Source organism: Apodemus sylvaticus, chromosome 12 (genome assembly GCF_947179515.1).
Source record: "Apodemus sylvaticus chromosome 12, mApoSyl1.1, whole genome shotgun sequence".
In the NCBI taxonomy this organism is placed as follows: domain Eukaryota; kingdom Metazoa; phylum Chordata; class Mammalia; order Rodentia; family Muridae; genus Apodemus; species Apodemus sylvaticus.
In genome coordinates, this window is record NC_067483.1 from 90,914,149 (window position 1) to 90,934,089 (window position 19,941).

Below are 19,941 nucleotides of genomic sequence, written 5' to 3' on the forward strand. Positions count from 1 at the left end.
GCTTTAGCGTGCTTTTGAGATAGGGCCTCATGTAGCCCAGACTGGCCTCGAACTTGCTTTGTAGCCAAGGAGGACCTGGTTCTTTTGACCTTCCTGTCTCTACTTCCTAAGTATTAACATAGCAGTTAAACACCGCACAGCCTGGTTTGTGAGGTACTGGGGAATCAAACCCAGGACCTTACGTATACTAGGCAAGCAGTCTTCCAAGTGAGCCACGCCCCAGTTTGTGATGCTCATTGCAGCAGGGTGAAGAGGTTGAGGTACTTTCCTTTTCTGCTTGTGTTTTTCTTGCCAGGGATGCAAGATTCATGACATTTCCTCCTATCCAGGCACACACCGGACAGCCCACCCTGACGTGCTCCCAGACCCACCCCAGTGCTCTCTGTGTCCTTCACACTGCAGGAGCCTGGACATTTACCTCTGCCTCTGCTGTCAGACCTCTGGAATATGTGCTGCTCAGCCTGCAGAAAAAACAGCAAACAAGTGGGAATTTCCTGGCCGGCCCCCAACGTGGCGGGAACTCTGTGCAGTCTGAGAAATCCTAGCACCTTGTTCATTGGTGCCATCACACCTTTGGCTAAGCTCCCGTCATCCCCCAAACCTTCAGGCACTAGCCCTGCTCCAGCTTGGCTTCTAGGCAGGACCAACAGGTCAGGAGGCCTCTCCCTGATGTCACTAGGTCTGCCTAGCCACCAGCTCACAGAAGGCACTTCACTGACAACCACCTCAGTGAACTTGGGGCAGGATGTGAGGGAGAGAAAGAAGGAAGAGCAGTTAGGAGCGGGGGAGGGACCTTGGGCAGACTGGGCAGACTAGCTCAGGAAGGAGCAGTAGAGAATTCCCAAGGTCCAAATGCCGGGAAAACATAGCAGCCCACACACTGCTTCTGGTCGCCAGGCCCCATGGCTCTCTCCTGGCATTTTCTGCCTGGGCCTCACATTCTTGTTGGGCTGGGTGGGCCTGCTGCAGGGACACCCCCAGTGTTTGGACTATGGGCCGCCCTTCCGTCCTCCTCACCACCTGGAGTTCTGCTCTGACTATGACACCTTCGGCTGCTGCGATCAGCGCAAAGACCACCGCATTGCTGCCAGGTACTGGGACATCATGAGCTACTTTGACCTGAAGGGCCACGAGCTGTGTGGACGGTACATTAAAGACATCCTTTGCCAGGTGGGTCTGAGTGTAATCCTAGGAGGAGGAGGAGGAGGAGGAGGAGGAGGAGGAGGAGGAGGAGGAGGAGGAGGGGCCAGTTTGGAAAAGTGATTTGTGGCTTTAGGGTGTTTTGCTGAATGGTGGATCCTGGAGCAGGATGCTTCTGCCAGGCGCCTCCCTGAAGAGCTGGAGGTGAGGGTGTACCCTGGTTCTCCATACTCTTCCCTCTGGGGTTTTTCTCCAGACAGCGAAGGTTGGAAGAGGTATTCATGGGGTTCCCAGCGCAGCTGCTCCGTCCTGCCTGCAAGGACCAGAGATCTGGGCACAGCATTCCTGGGCCATCTTGCATGCATCTTGCAAGGGGTGGAGGGGAGTAGTGACACCTGCCTAGGTGGGTGTGTTGCCCAGGGGGCTTTGGTTGTGACAGTAGTGGTGGCAGGGGTTGGGGTCCTGTCTGCAGACCCCCTAAGCTGGGTTCAGAGAGCCTCAAGTTGCTGGGAGGAAATGACGCAGTTTCTCCTCTTCAGGCTCGGCAGCAGCCAAACTCCACACACAGGAGGCATCACCTTAGCTGAGCCGAGCTTGAAAACGGGAAGGTACAGGCTGCACACACACACACTCACACACACACACTCACACACACACACACACACACACACACACACCCCTGTGGGAAGAGGGTCCAGTGAGAGAAGCTTCTGCAAGAACACAGTGCTCTAATGAGGTGACAGAAGTCCTTCTGGGGCATTTTAGTGCTATTACGTGGCTGTCCCCACGGGACATCTTTTCCCCACCTCAGCCACTGTTTCCAGGTATATGGTTCTCAGCTCTATGTGTGGGCACAGACAGCCCAGGCAGGAATCAATGCAGTAGGACTCAGAGGACAGATACCTGGGTGGCATCGCCCCGGGGCTGTGTTCTCATGGCAGGGCACCGCCCTCTCAGGTGTTTCCTGGAAATTTAACTCTGAGATGAGCAAGATGCTTGTGTGTGTGTGTGTGTGTGTGTGTGTGTGTTGGAGGAGGTCAGTGTTAGGTGTCTCTTCTATCTCTCTTCACCTTGTTTGGGACAGGCCTTATAAAACTTGGATCCCCCTTGATTGAAGTAGGATGGCTGGCCTGTGAGCTCCACAGATTCCCTGTCTCTGGCCCAAAGCTGTGTCCCTGGCTGGGATCCAAATGCAGGTCCTCCTGCCTGCAAGCAAGCACATTAGTAACTGAGCCATCTCCTCGGCCTCAGAATTCGAGCTTTTCTGAGGAGCATGGAAACTTTATTTCTGAGATGTCCTCTGCTGAAAATCTCACTCCCTTTCCATCTTCTCTCGGATCCAGAAAGCTGCATTTAGCTGCTCTCTCGTTTTATGAACTTGAAGAGTAATAAACCCATCTACTCGTTGAAACAGATTAGGCCACTTCCCAGCACCTCTCATAGTCCTGACTGTGCTGCTGTGGACTGTGGTGATCCCCACATCTGCATCGCGTGTTGGCTCCAGGTCTCAGCACTTCTTGATTACATGACACCAGGGTTAAGTATTGCACCGTGTCTGGCCGGTTTCCGTAGTGCTTTTCTGAACTCTGGCAAGTGTGAGCTCGAAGAGAACCTGAGAACGTGCACTTCGTCCACAGCTGCTTGTGGGGCCCGCCCACTGGAGAGGTGCAATGCTCACACGGTAGAGCCGCTTCTGGGTCTGAGTCTCTCCACTGTGGAAAAACACTGGTTTGGTTCCTGAGCTGGGTCAAAACAACTTTGCAAGCTCTAAACAGCTGCCTAAGGGTGTGCCAGGATGACGGTTATATTTCTGCAGCCAGCTTCCGCTCACAAGCGGTTCCTTTTTTCACCGTCATACCCCTAAGTTCCACTCTCCACCGATGGACCGGGTGATCTGACGCTCAAGCGAGAGGTCCTCTTGCTCTGTACCAGCCTCCGACATGTTGCCTCAGGCAGTCTGAGGGGAGGCGCTGTGCATCTCTGGGCTTCTTTGTTTCCCTCAGTTCCCTCAGCCTTGCCACCGAGGGCTTGTTCTATAGTGTCCGGCCAGGGGAAAGGAGAAGTGGGACTCCATGCACAAGTGCAGCTTGTCCCTTACAGTGACTCCAGTCACTCAGGGCACTTGGCTGAGAGAGCTGTCAGTGATCTGGGGTGCTTAGCTGACAGACTCACCTCTACCCTACTGCTCCAGATTCTCTCCCTTAAACAGACATTAGTTAACTTTTTATGGATGTGATAAAACACCAGGATGACAAAGGTGACTTGTTAAAAAAAAACAAACACATTTAATGTAGCTTATGGTTTCAGAGGGTGAGAGTTTATGATGCAGACGCGAGGGAACAGCCGAGAGCTCACCTCTTGATCTATAGCCAGGAGGCAACTAGAGAGCACTGGGAAATGCATAAGACTTGAAACCCCACAGCCCACACCTCAGGGACATACCTCTTCCAACAAGGCACAATACTTCCTAAACCTAAACAGTCCTACCGATTAGGGACCAAATACTCAAATATGTGAATATTTGAGTGGGCCATTCCCACTCAAACCAACTGCCCTTTTAAATTTTCCAGGCCTCAGTCTCCTCTGTTATCACTGCAGGGGGCTGAGGGTTAGCCCACAGAATTCGGTTGTCTCCTGAAATTGCTACAGTCTAGGAGGTCAACTAACAGATATGCCTTTGGACATTTAATCCTTGTATACTTTTGTATAGGATAGTCTCATTGCTGAAATGCTAGAATTGGAAGAGAAACATAGCTTCCAGCACAGTGCCTTGCTTATATCAAACACGAATGTCTAATTTATGAAGAAATTACTAAGCATCTATCTTAGTCAGGGTTTCTATTCCTGGACAAACATCATGACCAAGAAGCAAGTTGGGAAGGAAAGGCTTTACTCAGCTTACACTTCCACATTGCAGTTCATCACTAAAGGAAGTCAGGACTGGAACTCAAGCAGGTCAGGAAGCAGGAGCTGATGCAGAGGCCATGGAGAGATGTTTCTTTCTGGCTTGCTTCCCCTGGCTTGATCAGTCTGCTTTCTTATAGAACCCAAGAGCACCAGCCCAGAGATGGTACCACCCACAAGGGGCCCTCCCCCCTTGATCACTAATTGAGAAAATGCCTTACAGTTGGCTGTCACGGAGGCACTCCTCACCTGAAACTCCTTTCTCTGTGATAACTCCAGCTTGTGTCAAGTTGACCCGCAACCAGCCAGTACAGCATCTTAACCTCTGGGAGAGACACATCAAATAGTCGTTTTGATTATATGCATTTGAATTGTTAAATATTTTAAACATGAAGGGACATAGACTATGACTACCAACACTAGGTATCTAGATTTAATAGACAAGGAACTGTCACGTTGTTTCACCTTCGGAAGAGGAAGGATTGAAAAAATGTGATACCGTTGTCCTTAAAAAAATATTCTCCCAGGGATGGAGAGGTACTTCAGTGGTTGAGTACTTGCTGCTCTCATAGAGGACCTGGGTTCTGTTCCTAGCACCCACATGGTGGCTCACAACCATCTGCAGCTCTGATGCCCTCTTTTGGCCTTTGCAGATGCCTGTATATACATGGTGCACATAAAGTCATATAGACATTCATATATACACATACATAGAATCTTTTAAAAAATTCATCCATCATTTAATATATAACCATAGGTGTCAAGAATGAAGCTATTGGCAGCTGTGAAACTTGCACAAGATCTAACAGCCTGTCATGGAAGGGGGAGGGGCTCATGGGACCCCACCCCTCAGGATTTATATCTAGTATATGGTTGACCATGGAGGGAAAGACATTTTCTTCAGTGGTGTAACCACAAATAAGGTACCTTGGGTCCTATAAACAAACCCCCACTCATTCTGCAAACCGACTTAATAAAAACTCATTGGATTTCACACATACATGCACGCATGCACGCATGCACGCACGCATGCACTCAGGCATGCACCAGGACAATAGGGTGCTTGTTGTAAAGGAGATCGGTGAAAACGGGAAGGATACAGGAGAGGTGTTGTGAGTTGAGACAAAATGTGACATAAAACGTCATGATGAAACCCATTATTACATACAACTTAACACATGCTAACACATTTTATGCGAGGGTTTTTCTCCAGGTGCATTAACTGTATCAGAAGTTTGGGCTCTAGAGAACTGATTATCAGCCCTTTGTCTGCAAGCTTCCGGAATGCTGACCCCCTACTGAACCGTCTCCTCTTTGCTTGCTCACACTGAGTTCAAGCTTCCCATTCTTTTCCAGGAGTGCTCTCCCTACGCGGCTCACCTCTACGATGCCGAGAATCCCCAGACACCGCTCCGGAACCTTCCGGGTCTCTGCTCTGACTACTGCTCTGCCTTCTACCGCAATTGCCACTCGGCCATCTCCTTGCTAACCAATGACCGCGGCCTCCAGGAGTCCCATGATAAAGATGGTGCTCGCTTCTGCCACCTCCTCAACCTTCCTGACGAGGACTACTGCTTCCCCAATGTCCTGAGGAACGATCAACTCAACCGCAACCTGGGCGTAGTGGCTGAGGACCAGCAGGGCTGCCTGCAGCTCTGCCTGGCCGAGGTGGCCAATGGGTTGAGGAACCCCGTGTCCATGGTCCATGCTGGGGATGGCACCCACCGCTTCTTTGTTGCTGAGCAGATAGGAGTGGTGTGGGTCTACCTCCCTGATGGGAGCCGCCTGGAACAGCCCTTCCTGGATCTCAAGAGCATGGTGCTGACCACGCCGTGGATCGGGGATGAGAGAGGCTTCTTGGGCCTGGCTTTTCACCCCAAATTCCGTCACAACCGCAAGTTCTATATTTATTATTCGTGTCTGGGCAAGAGGAAGGTGGAGAAAATCCGGATTAGTCAGATGAGGGTTTCCCTGTCTGACCCTAATAAAGCGGACCCCAAATCAGAGAGGTGAGACAATCTCATGAGAACCGAAACTACGCTCCCAAATGGTGCCCGTCCGTTCTTGGGGCGGTAGCGAAGGACGAGCCTGGTTTTCGAGTGCTAGACTGAAATGTTAAGAAATCAAGCTGACAGATGGTGCTAAGAGCCGTGGTTGTTCTTGCAGAGGACCTGTGTTCAGTCCCCAGAATGCACACAGGGCTCACAACCCTCTGTAATTCCAGTTCTAGGGATATGGCCCCCCTGCTGGCAGCTGCTGGTACTGCATGCACGTTGTTGCACAGGAAAAAAATAATGCACGAAAAACGTTAAGGAGAGTCACTTCTGACGAATGAGGACAACCTAGGTAACTTTAGGGTGAAGCTTCTTTATGGGGAATAGCTGTCACCTTACCTAACCCGGTTAGAACCCTGCTTGCTTGTGTTTACAAAGGAGAAGCCAGTGCTGGCAGCCAAAAAGTATTACAGGATGATTATAGATAATATGTTAGATACAGCAGTAGCCCCTAATTAATTGTGTGGCTACTAGCTACCTGACTCTTTACCTGGAATCAGTGCGATTTCCAACGCATGGCTAGTGGATGCTCTGGTTTCATCCTGTCGCTGTGGCAAGGTAGAGGATGGGTGGATTTATTTAGCTTATACTTCCAAGTCACAGTCAATCACGAAGAGAAGGCAGGGCAGGGACTTGAAGGTAGGCCAGCTTGGTATTCCATACAGCATTACCTCCAACTGAGGAATTCATCTCACAGGAATGAATATAGCAGGAGCAGCAGAGGAGGCTGCTTGTTAGCCGAATTCTACTCAGCAAGCTTCCTGTGATCAGTTGTCTAGGGATGGGATCCCCACAGTGGGCTGTCTTCTTTATCCTTCATCAATTAACAATCTAGTTGGTCTCCGACGGACACTCCCGTCTGAGGAGGCAATCCCTCGGTTGGGGCTTCCCACCTGGATGACTCTAGACAGTGTCAGGTTGCTCTCCAGGACAGACGAGGCACTTGTTCCAGCTGGCTGCACGATCACACTTTGTCTCTCCATCACTCTGCCTTCTCCCCTCCATCCTCCGTCCTGCCTCGGCTCTTTCCCCATCTGTCTTTAGGGCTGTGAAGAAACGCCATGACCACAGTAACTCTTATAAAGGAAAGCGTCTAGTTGGGGCTGGCTTACAGTTTCAGTCCATTATTGTCATGACAGACGACATGGCGGTGTGCAGGTAGACACAGTGCTGGAGAAGGGGCTGAGAGTTCTACATCTGGATCCACAGGGGGCAGGAAGGAAAACTGAGGCACACTGACCAGACTTGAGCTTCTGAGACCTCCAGGCAACTACTTCCTCCAACAAAGCCACACCCACTCCACAAGGCCACGCCTCCTTATGGGGCTAAGGAGACCATTTTATTCAAACCTCCACACCATCATAGACAGGCTAAAGGACTGAAAGGAACAGAATGGCCTGCCACATTTGCAGGAAGGAATGGAGAGTTCTGGTAGGGAACAGCATAAAGGACCCTAAGAGGGGTGGCTCTTACCCTGGCCCTGTCTCAGCGTGTGAGGTCATAGTATAAAAGTAGAAAGCTCCACGGTGGGCGTGTGGCTCAGTGGTAGGCTGCCTGGGTGGTAGATGCAAAGGCACTAGGTTCAACCCCCAGTACAAAAAAGAATTGCTGGGCTGGAGAGATGGCTCAGCGGTTAAGAGCACTGACTGCTCTTCCAGAGTTCAAATCCCAGCAAGCACATGGTGGCTCACTACCATCTGTCATGGGATCCAATGCCCTCTTCTGGTGTTTGAAGACAGGGGCAGTGTACATGAAATAAATAAATGAAATACATGAAATAAATAAATCTTTAAAAAAAGGGGGAGGGGAGCTGGAGAGATGGCTCAGTGGTTAAGAGCACTGACTGCTCTTCAGAAGGTCCTGAGTTCAAATCCCAACAATCACATGGTGGCTCACAACCATCCTTAAGGTCTGACGCCCTCTTCTGGTGTGTTTGGAGACAGCTACAGTGTACTTACATATAACAAAAAATCTTTAAAAAAAAAAGAATTGCACTAGGAGTCATGGGACCCCCTCTGAGCCCCAAGCCCCCACTCTATGGTCCTTGGAGGCTGAAGCGGGGCATGGCTAACTTTGTAGATCTTGGTGGCTTGGAAAAGCCAATTTCTGGGTGTCTCAGCCATGCTAACGCCTAAGGTGTGGTTTCTTTTTCTCTTCCAGGGTCATCTTGGAGATAGACGAACCAGCCTCAAACCACAATGGCGGACAGCTTCTCTTTGGCCTGGATGGCTATCTGTACATATTCACTGGGGACGGAGGGCAGGCTGGGGACCCCTTTGGCCAGTTTGGAAATGCTCAGAACAAGTAAGCTGTGTGGAGGGCGGTGCCCCTGTTCCTTTCGTGTGCACCCCTGGAACACTGCGTCTTTACATGGAGTCAGACTTAGAAGATCTAGTCCCTCCTACTGTAGCCAGCGAGAGGAGCCTTTGGATCACCTTCCTATCCATAACACATACAGAACACCGCGCTAACTGATATAAATCCTTAATGTGGCCATACCCGGTAGTACACACCTTTAATCCCAGCACTTGGGAGGCCGAGGCAGGTGTATCTCTGTGAGTTTGGGGCCAGTCTGGTCTACATAGTGAGTTCCAGGACAGCCAGGGCTACAGAGTGAGACCCTGCCTCAATAAACAAACAAACAAACAAACAACAAATAAATAAGGTAACAAAGTGCTGCGTAGAAAATAATTTTAAAATTGAATGTACGTAGCAGGACACTCTAGGACAACCACCATTTAATTTGACTTATATCTCAGTACATCTTAGGCTCTATGCTAGTCCAGCAGTGCAGGAGAAGTCAGTTAATAAGAGCTGAGACAGAGCAAGTGCCCATGGTGCTGACAGTGACTGCTTCTCATATTATCCTTGAGAATGCATGGCACACTTAAGGGGTGAGGAAATTTTAATCTGTTTTAATTGTTATGCCATTAGTACCAGGCCTCCTGTAAACATGTATGAAAGACTCCTATTTAGGGGTCATACTTTCCATTTTCCTGCCATGAAAAACACAGAACCTGAGACTTGGACACCGGTATCAGAGTCCATTGGCGCTGTGTGCAGCCTGTCAGGGCCGCTGTGTCCTGCCCTTTGCACCCAGGGGGCGCTTGCTCCCACTAGTGCTAGGAGTGAGGAATTAATGTCAATCACACTGAGCTAGTATCTCCTGAAGGCTGCCCTTCAGGGATTTCACTATGTACCATGTACATGCCTGCCCATTAAATGTGTTATCACACCAGCAGTGTGACACAGCGTTACAGCCCAGGGATCGAACTCACTGGAGGAGCCTCTCAAAAAAAAAAAAAGACCTTTTCCCCCCTGAGCACACTGCTCTCCGGGGAAACAAACAAACAAACAAACAAACAACAAACAAAAAACAAAAACCCCTATTATTTATTTTCAAGTTTAAAATATTAGTCCAAATTGGAGAGCACCCATCATTAAAACAGAAAACCAAAGCTTCAAATTACTAAGGGTCACGTGGTACGGGATGGCGTCACGCTCTCTAACAGAGCCCCGTGAGTCAGAGGAGTCTTAAACGTCTCTTATATATTTAAAGGCGGGGCACTCTGCCCTGTGGGGTTCCTAGCAGTCTCCTGAGAGGGTCTGCTCTCAGCGGCCTCCCTGGTCCTCTCCTCTGACCCTTTGCCTTTCTTACTTGTGTCCTTGCTAACCCGGCCTCTGCCCTGGTTTCGTGTCTTTCAGAAGTTCTCTGCTGGGGAAAGTGTTAAGGATCGATGTGAATGCGGCAGGCGTGGATGGCCGGCGGTACCGCGTGCCCCGGGACAATCCCTTTGTTTCTGAACCAGGTGCCCACCCTGCCGTCTATGCCTACGGGATCAGAAACATGTGGCGCTGTGCTGTGGACCGGGGAGACCCCGTCACACGCCAGGGCCGAGGTCGCATGTTCTGTGGGGATGTGGGCCAGAATAAGTATGAAGAAGTCGACCTGATCGTTAAGGGCGGGAACTACGGCTGGAGAGCAAAGGAAGGCTTTGCATGCTATGACAGGAAACTTTGCCGCAATGCTTCCTTGGGTAAGTAGGATGCTGTCTGGGTGGTTTCCGAATGAGTTGACTAGGTTGGCAGGGGAGAGAGGGGAAGACAACCTGAGTATTCTTGAGGGTTGTCTTCGTAGTGACTTGTTGGGCTATGGGATGATGGTACCTCTCTGCTGTCTCAGGCAGTCAGTCACACACTAGAGGCGCTTTTGGTGATGTTTGTTTGAAAGTCAATCCTCACTGCTGGTCAGTAGTACTTGCCTAGAATCCCGGTGCTGGGGGCAGAGGCTGCACGCCCTGCGGGGGCCAGGGAGTAGCTCCCTATGGTTAGCAGGTCAGTACTTTCCTCCCTTTCTCTCTCTCCGCGGCTGCCCTACATAGACAGGAACTTTGAATGCATCGGCTACCTTGCTTTAGCTTCCTCTTCTGGAGCTGGGGTCTGAATAAGCCAAGATTGACTCTGGCCTCAGACCCATGATCCTCCAGCCTTAGCCAATGTGCTGGGAACGGCCCAGCCCTTTCTGTTTGCACAAAACCCTTCTCTCCAGCAATTCTCTTTGCTCAGATCACTGGAACACTTGATCTGTTTTATGCAATGGAAAAATAAAGCCAACTGATATTGATTTGGGGCCGGTGAGATTGCTCAGCAGATAGAGGTGCTTGAAGCCAATCTTGGTGACCAAAGTTGATCCTGGGACCCACGTGACGGAAAACTCGAGTCAGCTCCTGAAAGCTGTCCTCATCGCAAATGCTCACACACATAAATTAAAAACAAAAGCAAAAACAAAAAAAAAAACAAAAACCACCCCATTTGATTCATATGGTGTGTGCCAGCCATAAAACATTTAGATTTTGGTTGAGCAAGGTTACAGGGACTAATTAGTCCTTTAAGGAAGTTACTTGAGTGTCTTCTTAACGTACTATTTTAAGAACTACTGGTAGGACAAACTTGGTGGCTACATGGACTTTAAAAATAGACCAGTTGGAACATTCTGCTAAAATGCTATCCCCCATACACATGAGGAAGATAGCAGGTTCCTCAAAATCAGCAGTCAAGGGGTGCTGGAGAGCCCCACCTGCTTCAAAGCTAGAGACTGACGGTCACCTCCTCCTCTTCCTCCTCTCCCTGCTCTTCCTGTTAAGACAGGGTCTCACATAACCCAGGCTGGCTTTATGCCCGTTGACTCTTCTGTCTCCACCTGTGTCTCAAGACTCCTGGTATATCTGCCCTGAGAGCCTAAGCGGGGAGCCAGGTGTTGGAAGGGGGATTTGAGGTCAGGACAATAGTCTAACGGGAAGCTTGCGTCTGTGGTTGGTCTGCTGAGGAAAAGTGAAGGACTCTTTTGGCAGTCTTACAAATGACCAAAAAGCTATATAAGACAACTGCCTTGAGAAGTCCACTTTTGAGTCCTTAGAACTGTCCGAGTCCTTAGAACTCGGGCTGTGGTCTTTACTCCTTTTTCCCTTGGTCCTGACAGATGACATTCTGCCTATCTACGCTTATGGCCATGGGGTGGGAAAGTCAGTCACTGGAGGGTATGTCTACCGTGGGTGTGAATCCCCCAATCTCAATGGCCTCTACATCTTTGGGGACTTCATGAGTGGGTAAGGAAGTATTTATTTGTTTGTTTGTTTTTTAAGGACTTTTTTTTATGTATGTGAGTACACTGTCGCAATTTTCAAATACACCAGAAGAGAGGGCATCAGATCCCATTACAGATGGTTGTGAGCCACTATGTGGTTGCTGGGAATTGAACTCAGGTCCTCTGGAAGAGCAGTCAGTGCTCTTAACTGCTGAGCCACCTCGACAGCCCGTTTTTGTTTGTTCGTTTGTTTTGGGGCAGGGTTTTGATATTTCTGGCAGACCTGCTGTTTACCATGTAGAGCAGAAATGACTCAAACTCACGGCCATTCTCCTGCCTCTTAGAGGTGTGCTTCACTACGCTCAGTGCTACTACTCAAAGATTCTTGATTCTAGGAGGGAAAATAAAACTGTGGAGTGAAAAATACGAATTCCTACAACATACGGTTTTATCTTTCATATAGTCGACTTATGGCTTTGCAGGAAGACAGGAAAACCCAGAAATGGACCAAGCGAGACGTCTGCCTGGGAAACTCGACCTGTGCCTTCCCAGGGCTGATCAGCACGCACAGCACGTTCATCATCTCCTTTGCTGAAGATGAAGCCGGTAACCCCTGACGTTTGATTGCTCTTCCGTAACTGTGGGTATCAGGCACATTTCTTGTCACTTACACCGTTGCTGTCACTTCTCTCATGGTGATCCTTGAGCAAGTTTCGCAGCACACTGAGTAATGAGAAACCACAGTGCCCAGGAGATGCAGTCACTATTTTCAGTGTCATGAGGGAGGAAACTGATCGTTGATGGCTCCCCTCCCCTTCTCCCCTCCCCCTGTCATGGTGGAAAGTATACCTCCTTGTGAGGGACACTTCAAGGTCTGTGATCTCATCTCTGACTTCGGAGAGGCCCGTGCCCCCACCACCAGCTGCTTTTAGTCTGAGACGATTAGGAGCGTGTGGTCAGCGCCCCAGTGAGTCAGGCTAAATGTGTAGCCCGTTCTTATCCTCTTGGGCGCTCTAGGAGGAGATGTGTCATCACTGATTGGTTAGGATCCTCCTGACTCTGCTAAGAGTTTGTAAGGAAAGAATTTGTAATGCAAAAGGTAGTGTGTGTGTGTGTGTGTGTCTCTGTGTATGTGTGTGTTAGACAGCAGGTATATGGTTATTTTATAGAAGATACCATGTGCATGCTAAGGGCATTGTTGACCATTAAAGCCAAGGTTTGTACTCAGGTCTAAGGAACATCTATGCACCTAAAAGTATATAGGCAGAGAGCTCATTTTTTTTAAAAAAAATATTTATTTATTTTATGCGTGTAAGTACACTATAGTGTCTTCAGACACACCAGAAGAGGGCATCAGATCCCATTATAGATGGTTGTGAGCCACCATGTGGTTTCTGGGAATTGAACTCAGGACTTCTGGAGGAATGGTCAGTGTTCTTAACCACTGAGCCATCTCTCCAGCCCCCAGAGAGTTCATTTTTAGTTTTAGCATTCCATTAGTTAATGTTTCATTTTGAAAGGTTAAAGTTTCAAATTTTAAAGAAATTTCATTTTGTTTCCCTAAGTATGCACAGGATCTTTTTGTCTAGCTATGCTTAAGTGGCAAAAAAGGCAATAAGATGATGTCATAGGCCAGGTGTAAAACCAGTATTTAGGAGTGGAGGCATGAGAATGCAGAAATTCAAAGTTATCCTTGGCTTATGGGGAATCTGAGACTAATCTGGCCGTGTGAGACCTTATCTCAAAACACCACACACACACACACATACACACACACACACACACACAGAGGGGGGGGGAGAGGGAGAGAGACAGACAGAGAAAGAGGAGACAGACAGACAGACAGACAGACACAGAGAGATTGAAAAGAGCAAAACCCAGTTATCTATGAGTGTCTCCCAGATACCTGAGGTTCTCTATAGATGGAAGGCCAGGGGTGGGAGAGTCCCTGCGTTTAGCTCTTTTCACTCAGAGCCTTGGGGTGGCTGCACAGGACTCTATCTTGAGGAGGTAATAAAGAAATCCAGTCAGCTCCCTTTCCTTTCCTCTCAGCTAGTTGCTGGTACTTCGGCAGGAACATTCAATAGCACAGAGGTTGATGAGTATTTTCTCTCCATTAGTGATGGAGATCTAGGCCAGGTGAGACCAGATATAAAGTAGATACAGGCAGGTTTATTAGGAAGTAGTTCTCAGATGGGTTATCCAGTCTCACAGGTGGACTCCTGCCAGCTAGGAGTTGGGATTGTGTCCCTATGTGGCCAAAACCTGACCCATGGGTGGGCACTCCTGGGTGGGTTGCTGGAAACGGGGAGAGGAGGCTCTCTTAGTGCGGGCACAGTTGGGGGAAGGCGGATAGACAGGGTTTCCCCAGCATGTGCAGGGCTGAGCAGGGGTCCCAACCCAACAGAGGGAATTTTAAAGATTTATTTTATGTATATGAGTACACCATTGCTCTCTTCAGACACACCAGGAGAGGGCGTCAGATCCCATTACAGATGGTTATGAGCCACCATGTGGTTGCTGGGAATTGAATTCAGGATGTCTGGAAAGAGCAGTCAGACTGCAGAGCCATCTTTCCAGCCCCAGAGGATATTTTAGAAAATTCAAGAATTTTAAATAGAAAAATGCCTATGTGAGTTACAAACCCAAGCATTTAAAGAAGCAGAAAAGCCACAGGCTGGTGAGAGGCTGCTCAGGGCCAAGATTGGGCAAACCACCCATCCACCCTGGTGGGGCCTCGCTACTGGGATCCCCAGAAGGTGCTTCTCTGCAGCACAGAATCCTGAGCCTGTGGATGTCAGTCAGAAGGGGAAAGCAAGCTGCGTTTGAAAACAGTCACTTCTAGCAAACACAGAAGGTGTCCTCTGGCAAGTGGGACTGTACCAAGGCTTTGCCCTGGCTCAGCCCTGAGGCCAGAGAAGCTGCTTCTGGGTGAGGGCCTTGCTCCTGTAAAAGGTTCCCTATCACATTCTTCCCACTGAGACTCGTCCAGAGGAGACTCAGGGAGCAGTTAGACATGATGCTGGGTGCTAAGATAGGCTGAAAGGGTGGGAGGGTCAGAAAGAAATCAACAACCTGAGGAAGAAAATGCCAAAGTTAGGCTGACAGGAAAACAGGGATGAGGGGACAGAGTGAAGTGATGGACAGACAGCTGCAGCCTGCACCAGAGAGCCTCACCTGTGGGGAATGGCTGGAGAAGGGGGTGGAGCTTCACCGAGGTGACATTCCTAGGAGAAAGGAGAGAGAGAACAGTCCACACATCCATGGAGAGGCCTCCACTGGGCCTAAGAGGTTTGAACCTGGAGGTTCAAAGATGAACTCCCCTCACCCCCAGAAGCCTGCAGCCCAGTGCAGGGCTGTCACCCATGATGATCACAACAGTTTAGGACTGGTAGCTTCATTCCGTTGTTTCCTGTGTGCCCAACCGCGTCTCAGCCCTGCTGATGTGGTGTTCTTGTCCCTGACTCCTGTCTCCTTAGGGGAGCTGTATTTCCTGGCCACCTCCTACCCTAGCGCCTACGCACCACATGGATCTATTTACAAGTTTGTGGATCCCTCAAGGTGAGATTTGGTGTCATCTTCTCAGGAATTAGTTCCTAGATAGACGTACAGATGCCTCCTCCCCTCTGAGGCTGTTTCCTGACTTTGAGGCGTGGTTTAGTGGATATGTGAAAAATAGACCTAGCCATTGCTCAGGGCCCAGTAGCTTCACCTAACAGCTGGGCTCTCTCCCCATCTGTGTGACCTCAGAAGTTCCTGGGGGAGGTTAGTTGGTCCCCAAGGCTGTGCCTTAGAAGCCCCGCTGAGAAGTAGAGTGTGGGCTACCACAGGGTGGGCCTTGTCTGAGCAGTCTCTGAAGGACTTTCGGCAGCAGGATGAAGGGGCTTAAAGGGGGGGAGTATAGGGGGTTAGGTGAGTGTGGCTAGGCGGCGTGGGGGAAGGTGTCCAGGCGGGCCCTTGCCTGGGCACCTCTGCCCCTGAGGGACCACACACACACAGACATGGTATAGAATAGCGTTTATTCAGAATAGGGGATGGGAGTTAGTGGTAGAGATAGAGAGGGAGAGAGAGAGAGAGAGAGAGAGAGAGAGAGAGAGAGAGAGAGAGAGAGAATAGAAAGAGTGGAGGCCGGCCATGACCACATGGAGGGGGGAAGAGCCCCAGGGGCAGAGAGGTGAGAGAGTGTGGGAGAGTGGAGAGCAAAGAGAGAGAGGAGGAGCAAGTAGCCACTCTTATAGTGGGCCAGATCTCTGGGGCGGGGCATACCTGGCTATTGCCAGGTAGGTGTGGGGTGGAGCTTAGACAAAACCCCAACAGTCTCCATGGTGGCCCATTGTTGGGCACAGCTCTGGTCCTCTGGCCTGGAGCCGTCCCACCTTCAGAGTGCTCCGGGTGGGGTGATCGTGCCTGGGGAGGGACTTCTGCTCTTCCTACTAATAGTTTCCAGAATGAACTTAGTTCCCTCTCCTTTGATTCCTTCATAATTAAGTTTGGCTAGGAGATAATCTAACCCCCTTCTTTCCTAAGAACAGCCTGAGAAACCAAACAAAACTAGACAGAAATGATTAGTGGCAAACTTTGTTGTTGGCTTCTTGAGAGAGGAGTCTCCTATTATAGTGTAGGTTGGCCTGGAACTCATTTAGTCGTCTTGAACTCAAGGTAGTCCTCCTGCCTCAGCCTCCTGAGTGCTGGCCTTGTAGGCAGGAGTCACAAAGTCTGGTTTCATGCACACACGTGCTGGTAGAATGCCAAGAGGACAGATACAGGCCTCAAGCCACGCTAAGGAGACTGAAGCCAGGCAAGCTTAGCCACTGACCCTCAAGGGGTGAGAGTGACATCACAGAGAGGGCCGGAGCGAAATGGTGAATGCAGAGAGAACTGGCTGGGAGGTCCCAGTTCAGTGCCCAAAGCCCCCTTTGTTTCCGGAGTTGCACACGGGGACATGCAACTTAACTGTGAGGTAATACTAGCTGGTGAGGTGGGCCATGTCCTTTGGAAGGGATTTTTCTTAAAGTTATTGATTATTACCATTGCAACAATTATTACCATCACCATCACCACCACCATCATCACCATCAGCAGCACCATCATCAGCACCATCACCAGCATCATGAGCATCATCACCACATTCACCATCATTCCCCATTATCTTCTGAGCACTTACTATCTGCTGGACCTTGTCCAAGTGTTATTTTTTTTTAACTCCATTCTTCATTAATCACTTATGGTGTGCCAGGGACACAGCTCTCAGTTAACCTTCACTATTTCCCTGTGAGCCATTGGAAACCTTTTTTCTTCCCATTTCATAGATGCATAAATTGAGGCTCTGTAGGATGTGGCTCTGGGCTACTCTGATGTGGACCCAGTTGTCACCAGATCCTGTGCTGACACCCATTCCCCACTGCCTCCTGAAGGCACTAGGTGCCCTTTCTCCATCTGAGCTCAGAGCACACTCCTACCATAACTACCCAGCCGGGGACATAGGGCCAAGCCCATTTCTTGTAAATGTATATCGTAAAGTGACCTCAGTGTCCTGATTGTGTCTTCACCATCTTGTGACATTGCCCTCTCTATCTATGTTTATAGGCGAGCCCCACCAGGCAAGTGCAAATACCAGCCAGTGCCGGTGAAAACCAAGAGTAAGAAGATCTGGTTCCGGCCGCTTGCCGGTGAGCCCCTTCCTGAGTCTTGACTTAGTCATGGGTACAGCCACATTCTTAGCGAACACATGGTAGTCCCCTGGGTGGAGGGTCAGACTTCCTTGGTTTTCTTCTTGTAATATAATTTTTTTCTGTGTATGCATGTTTTGCCTGTATTTGTGTATGTGCACTGAGTGTGTGCAGGAGCCTACAGGGCCCAGAACGAGGCTTCAGAGGCCCTGTAACTGGAGCTCCTGTTGGTTGTGAGCCACTGGGTGGTCCTGGGAACCGATCCTGGGTCTTCAGCAAGAACAGATAGTCTTCAGCTCTTAATGACTGAGCTGTCCTGAGCTTCAGGGGTCATGATTTCTCTCTAAAGGGTTATGAGGACTGTTACCTTGTAGCTCAGTGTGTGCATTCTTCTGCAGACCAGAATTAGAGGGATGCGTGCTTCTACCATGATCTGCTGTCCTCTAGTTATCCATTCATCTGTCCATCCATCCATATGCAACTGTCTGTGCATTCATTCATTTGGTGATAATTATTCAGTATTTACTTTGTGGGAGGTTCTGTGCCAAGCCTGGAGATGTAGCGACGGATGCTCAACATCTCTGACCTATGCGAATCTGGAGTCCAAAGGGAGGGGGACGTAGAGAAGTCAGCTGTGAGGGGCTGGTTCAGAGGCTGTGTGCGGTACTGTGAGGGAGTCTGAGGTGAGGAATTCTTCTTCATGGTAGAACTGGGGGTCATGGAAGACTTTAAGATTGCAAGATGCAATCTCAGGCAGACATCTCAGAACCACTTTTCTCTGGAGTGACCCCAATCCACAAAGGAAGGCATTTACTGCCAGGCCACATAGGGGTGTTAAAACAATATCAATACGAACAATCAATATCACAGTCTCCTTATGGAGAACTCCTCAGGAGGCTTAGAGGAGGATCACACTACCAGCTCCTCAGCAGGCTGAGAGAGAAGGATCGCTTGAACCAGAGTTGGAGGCCAGCACAGAGACCTCTGCCAGACCCTGTCTTTTAGAAAGCTGTGCGGTTTCTTAGGGCTCCTTTTATAGCTTCTTCCTGGGTTGTCGCTTTCTCACTGAATAAATGCTTATCTTCCAGCTACAGTCTTGGACTTGCTGAAGGAGGAATCGCAGAGGGCATCTCGAACGCCATCCAACGCAACCTTAACTTCTAGCTCAGTCAGGGTTGCATCTCAGAAGGGCTCCCCCAAGAAGCCAGCTTCTCCCCCACACAGCAAGAAAACATTTCAAAGGTCTGGTACCAAGAAGAAAAGCAGAGTGTGGTCCCCAGGTCCCCAGGTCCCGAGGAAGCAGAACATAGGCAGCCATGGGGTCGGGATGAGACAGGCCACACGCAAGTCCCCAGGCGGAAGTCGCCCATGACCTCTTGGTTGACTTGGCCGATGAGACCCGAGATAGGAGAATGCTTCACGGAGCGAATACTGCTGTCAAAGCTGAGTCTGGGTCTCAGACAGTCAAGGGGCCTGGGTGGAGGTAGGTTGGGCAGAGCTGGTTTCCAGCCTGTGTGGTCTTTCCCTCCCTGGGAAATCTTGCTGTCTACTGAAGAAACATGAAACTGGTCTGTGGGCAGCATTTCTGTGGAGAGACCACAGCCCACATGACCCCGCACCTGGCTTACGGCATGTGCTAGTGTGCATACCTGCCTGGAATCCCACCGACGTCCTTTCTACCCGGGGTAATAAATCTTACTCTTACACACCCTTTGATCTCAGTGTTTGGCAACGGGAAATCCAGCATGTTGCAGCCAGCTTGCGTTAGCCACCCCCTCCTCTCTCCTGCTGCCTGTGACTGGCTCCCCCATAGGAAGCCATAGGAAGACAGAGGGCCCCTTTCTTTCCTCCAGAAGGAAGCCCATGAACTGAAGACAAGCAGGCCCGGCTCTGATCCTCCAGCACTTGTTATTTGGGTTCGACTAATGGCTAATAAACCCACTGCATTCCATTTGGGGTCCGCTTTACCCTCTCTGAGGGTTTCATCTCGAAGACTCCCGACCTTGCTCAGCCTTGCTGTACAACTCTGTGGAAGATGAGGAAGGTGGGGGCTTCTTGAGTGGACTTCGAGGCGAGGAAGTGTCACAGAGCAGCCAGGCAATGCTCCATCTCAAAACAGTTCCCCTGCCCCTCCTCAGTGAAGGCCTGCAGCTTTTGAACTAAAGGAGGAATGAAGAACTATCGGGTGTGTGTGTGTGTGTTGGGGGGGGGGGCGCTTGTGAGGGTAGACAGATGGCTCAGATGTCAAGAGTACTTATTGCTCTTCCAGAGGACTTGGGTTCAGTCCTCAGCACCCACAAGGCAGCTTCCAACTGCCTCGCACTCCAGATCCAGGGCATCAGGTACACATGCGGTACACATGCATAGATGCAGGCGAAAGAGCCGTACCCACTAAAAATGTAACTAAGAGAGGAAGTAAGATTCTGGCAGGTCTCCAAACCAGGAATAGCATCCAGGACACCATGGATGCTTAGAAAGAACAAAACATAGCGTACCAGGGAGGCTAAGGGCTTTTAGAGGTTATGTGGGCGCTGCTCTAATCGGCCTGGATGTACTCTGGAGGAATTTTTTTTTCTTTCTGATAGAAACA

General features: G+C 49.8%; 1 protein-coding gene across 1 annotated transcript; it reads left to right on the plus strand.

Moving 5' to 3' along the window:
* Positions 1-852: 852 nt before the first annotated feature.
* Hhipl2 (HHIP like 2) lies at positions 853-19,240 on the plus strand. Its single transcript, XM_052200358.1, has 9 exons — positions 853-1,170; positions 5,401-6,053; positions 8,259-8,402; positions 9,804-10,135; positions 11,578-11,704; positions 12,146-12,288; positions 15,162-15,243; positions 17,269-17,351; positions 18,440-19,240. Exons 1-9 carry the CDS (start codon positions 853-855, stop codon positions 18,721-18,723), a joined length of 2,166 nt encoding a protein of 721 aa, XP_052056318.1. The 3' UTR covers positions 18,724-19,240.
* The last annotated feature ends 701 nt before the right edge of the window (positions 19,241-19,941 follow it).

Excerpts from the sequence above, each read along its gene's own strand:
- Hhipl2 (XM_052200358.1), top strand. The coding sequence starts at position 853 with ATGCCGGGAAAACATAGCAGCCCACACACTGCTTCTGGTCGCCAGGCC. Across the intron at positions 8,403-9,803 it reads TTTGGAAATGCTCAGAACAA|AAGTTCTCTGCTGGGGAAAG; the intron begins GTAAGCTGTGTG and ends CGTGTCTTTCAG. Across the intron at positions 17,352-18,439 it reads CTGGTTCCGGCCGCTTGCCG|CTACAGTCTTGGACTTGCTG; the intron begins GTGAGCCCCTTC and ends CTTATCTTCCAG.